This window comes from Notothenia coriiceps, unplaced genomic scaffold (genome assembly GCF_000735185.1).
Source record: "Notothenia coriiceps isolate Sejong01 unplaced genomic scaffold, NC01 NC01_scaffold00030217, whole genome shotgun sequence".
Classification (NCBI taxonomy): Eukaryota; Metazoa; Chordata; class Actinopteri; order Perciformes; family Nototheniidae; genus Notothenia; species Notothenia coriiceps.
In genome coordinates, this window is record NW_011362918.1 from 584,369 (window position 1) to 588,173 (window position 3,805).

At 39.7% G+C, this 3,805-nt stretch overlaps 1 protein-coding gene across 1 annotated transcript in view; it reads left to right on the plus strand.

The window, feature by feature from the left end:
• cerk (ceramide kinase) overlaps positions 1 to 3,805 on the plus strand; it is a 66,346-nt gene that overhangs the window by 58,329 nt on the left and 4,212 nt on the right. The window contains exons 14-15 of the mRNA XM_010787344.1: positions 1,605 to 1,733; positions 3,512 to 3,574. Coding sequence (XP_010785646.1) covers positions 1,605 to 1,733; positions 3,512 to 3,574 — 192 coding nt within the window. The remainder of the gene's footprint in view (positions 1 to 1,604; positions 1,734 to 3,511; positions 3,575 to 3,805) is intronic.

Sequence of the window (3,805 nt, forward strand, 5' to 3'; positions counted from 1 at the left end):
CAAATTAAATACCATTTAATAGCCTTACAAATTAAATACCATTTAATTTGTAAGGCTATTGTAGAACATGATTACTTTGTAACCCTCTTTGTATGTAATCACCATAACGGTACTTGTGTTAACTCACTCAGCCAAATGCACAAAAGGCAACATAGAAAATGTGTTAACTAAAAAGGACATTTTTAGGTTTAAGGACTACTAATTCCAGCTTTTTATCTCAAGTTGAGTGTTTTAAACAAAAAAGCCAGCAGCAGTCTTTTTTGAGTTCTGTCTTCAAGTGTGTGAATATTTCAGAGCCCCTGGCCCCAGCTCTCGCTTTTAATACACTTTAAATGTGTTGTTTAGTTTAGAGTTGACTTTCTCCTCATTGCATAAGCCCGGCTGCACAAAGAGGAGACACACTTTCAGAAATGAATGCCCGCGTTAACACATTCCCAGAAGCATTTTCACACACACTCATAAAAAGGTAGTTCCCCTAAGAGGCGGAAAGCATTTTGTCAAGCAGCAGAAGGTTTTCCCCACAAAGTCTAAGTGTGTCATTTAGTGTAATCCCAGGTGGCTCTGTCATTTGACTTGGCCAACAGACTCTAAATAAGTCAAGGTTTAAAACAAGAGTTTGGAAATAAAAGGCTCATCATGTAGTAAATAATTAGGAGAGTCGCACAACATGAAATGCACTTTGAGGCAGTGAGCAGGCGGTTTTACTGAATATCTGTGGAGCGGAAGGAATGAGTCCCACGTGGAAGCCACAAGCGTGACCGTGAGCATGCCTGTCACAAACAGACAGGTATATTAGTTTGGAGACTAGTATTATGAGTTAAGTTTGTATGCGCCTGTAGTAGTAGAAGAAGTAGTAGTATTTGTTATTTAATAAAGGCAAAAGATACACATGAAGGACACAACAGTATGATGAAATGTCAAGTCAAGAGTTAATAGGATCCCTTCAACATTTCAAATGACTAACTATCTTTTTATTATTCCATATAATCCCACTCTTTGTTAGAGCAATTTCTTTTTTGGCTTTGCATTGTATTTTTCTTTACCTTACATTTAGATAAATCCTCGATTGAGCGTTACGAATAGTTAGTTTTAGTTTTTTTCATAGTTTCATACAAAGTTTAGCCACGGCAATTTATGTATAGTATATATTAAAAAACAAAATGGCCTCTCAGACAATTTCAGTTTATCCTTACATTTAGGTAGACCCTTGCAGTTTGAAATAAATTAGATTTAAGGATATTGTAAATGTGAAATACTACACTTTGGGAAATGTGCTTGTTTTGTTCCTGACGGTTGGACGGGAAAATCAATACCACTCTCGCTTATATCATTTAAATCTAACAGGAGGCGATTATATTAGCCTAAATACTGTGAACGGGGGGGGAAATGGCTCTTTCCAAAGATAACAAAATCCACCTGCCAGCACTCCTGCAGCTCACCAATTAACACATCATATATTTACAAAAGGTGTTAAAATAACATCTCCATCTTGTTCCTAATCATATACCATCAGCCCCGAGCCCATGAATATTTATTATAGTCGGGTGAACAGCTATATTTACCACATTTTTTATTTACATTTCTTTGTCTCTTCTCTTGTTTAGGGTTACCTACCAGCCAACGCAGAGAGAAGAGAGAGCGTCCTACAGAGAAAGAGACAAGAATACTTCGGCTTCATCCAGCAGTACTACGACTCGCGCAATGACGAACACCATCAGGACACGTACAGACAGGTAAACACACACACACACACACACACACACACACACACACACACACACACACACACACACACACACACACTGATCCTGTTTAATCATTATTTTTACATGTGACTTTTTAATACCTGTCTGAATCCTACAACTCGATGGACGCAATGAAAGCAAACTACAAGAGGTTCCTTTTTAAATTAAAATAACAACTTCCTGTCACTGATGTATTCCCTCTGCTCGATGCCAGAACATGGTTGCCTGTTTGTGTGTGTGTGTAAGAGAGAGTGTGTTTTGGCAGGATTTCAGCCCCGCAGACACGATTACTGGAACCAATTCCTCTTTCTCCCTCATGTACTCATTGGACTGTTGTGTGTCTGTTTGTGTTAACATGTGTGTGGTCGAGCTCTGTTCACAGGGTAGGGACAACCAGCCGCGAGCTTCAGAGAGAGCTGCTTCTAAATGAACACTTTTCTTTTGGCTCTGAAAACTCTTTCCCTCTCCTCCCCCGACATTCTCTTTCATTTGAACACTCCACTATTTCCCATTCATTCCAGGCTGATAAGAAACATCAAAGTGGGCTGTTGATAGCAAAAACACACATTTCTCATATTCTGTCCAATTTTGTCTTGATGTCTCATTTCTAGCCAAATTCTGCCTCTTCCTACTAAAAACAGCACTGCTGGTGAATGAGCGGTGATTTTAAGTTAAAACATAACAAAAATAGCACATGACTGTAGTTTTTTGTGACTGTAGATATACTTGTATGCATTACATGAAGCTATATGTATTGTGTTTGTGTGTTTTTGCTCACAGGATAGACGATCCAATATCCAGTGTCAATGTGTCTCAGTAATTAGTGTCTCCTCTCGTGTCTGTCCATCTGTTCCTTTTGTATATTTGTTTACGTTGTTGGTGACTTGCCCAAATGGCTCGTGTGTATGGGTTTACACATAAATATGGATGTAGCCGTTGTAGAAGTCCCAGCTGTTTGAAGTACCGCTGTGGTTTTGTTTCATCCCAAGAGAATCTCAGCAAACCTAGCTTTGTTCTTTTTTTTAGGCTACATCTGTGTGTTTGAAACAACTGATTTAATTCGACTTTATCAAGCATGTTTCACCACTAGGGGGCAGACATATTCCCTAAACACACACATTTACTTACTCGCCACCTGTCGTATGTTAGCTCCACATTTACTTATCTTAACAAACTTAACTGTTATTTTATCCTTGTGCCATTTCATGCTTTTCTACTGGTAGCCTGTGTGATCTTGTAAACTGGCAGTAGCTGCCTACTTTTATATTTAGGGTAGTTTGAACAATATAGACCAGGAAATCAAAGCAATTGGCAGAATGCTGCTGGAAGCTGCACACAGTTTGATTCCCAGTTGGATGATTAGCATAAACATTACAGAGACTCTGGTGAATCCCCCACAAAGTGTAAATAAAGTGCAAACATGTGCACAGTAAGACTGATTTTCCCATAGTTAACTCACAATTAATCGCGAATGAACCACATATTTTTTTATCTCTTCTAAATGTAATATAAAGGGATATTTTTCAAGTTGTTAACACTCATCAACTTGGTGGTGGACAAATATGCTTGCTTTATTCCAACAAAAAAAAAGTTTGTTGTTATTTCAACAATCCAAAACAATGAAAGCTGTAGCCACTCACCTCAGGATATCTTACAGATGCCAAAGAACGATGAAATATTAAACAAAAGGGGACTTCTACATTGGTTTCCATGAGTATTAATGTGTGTGAGTGTCTTAACCCCTTTCTCTCCCATGTTGCTGTCAGATCCAAATAGACATTCCTAGGATGAGTCCTGAGTCTTTGGTGCTGCAGCCAAAGGTGACAGAGGTAAGGGCGGACCGAGCAGCCCGGAGCAGCTCAACCCCCGGCCGCTGTCCCGCATCCGTCTGACCAATCTGTGCCTGTCACATTGTGTTTCTGCAGGGGGGGGGGGGCACTCTGAAATGGTGTAAACGTGGTCCAACGCTAAAGAAAACATACTCTCCACCACATAGAGGCATCCCAACATATACACACACAAAACCACCATCCATTTCAGACCACCGAACGCCCCCCCCC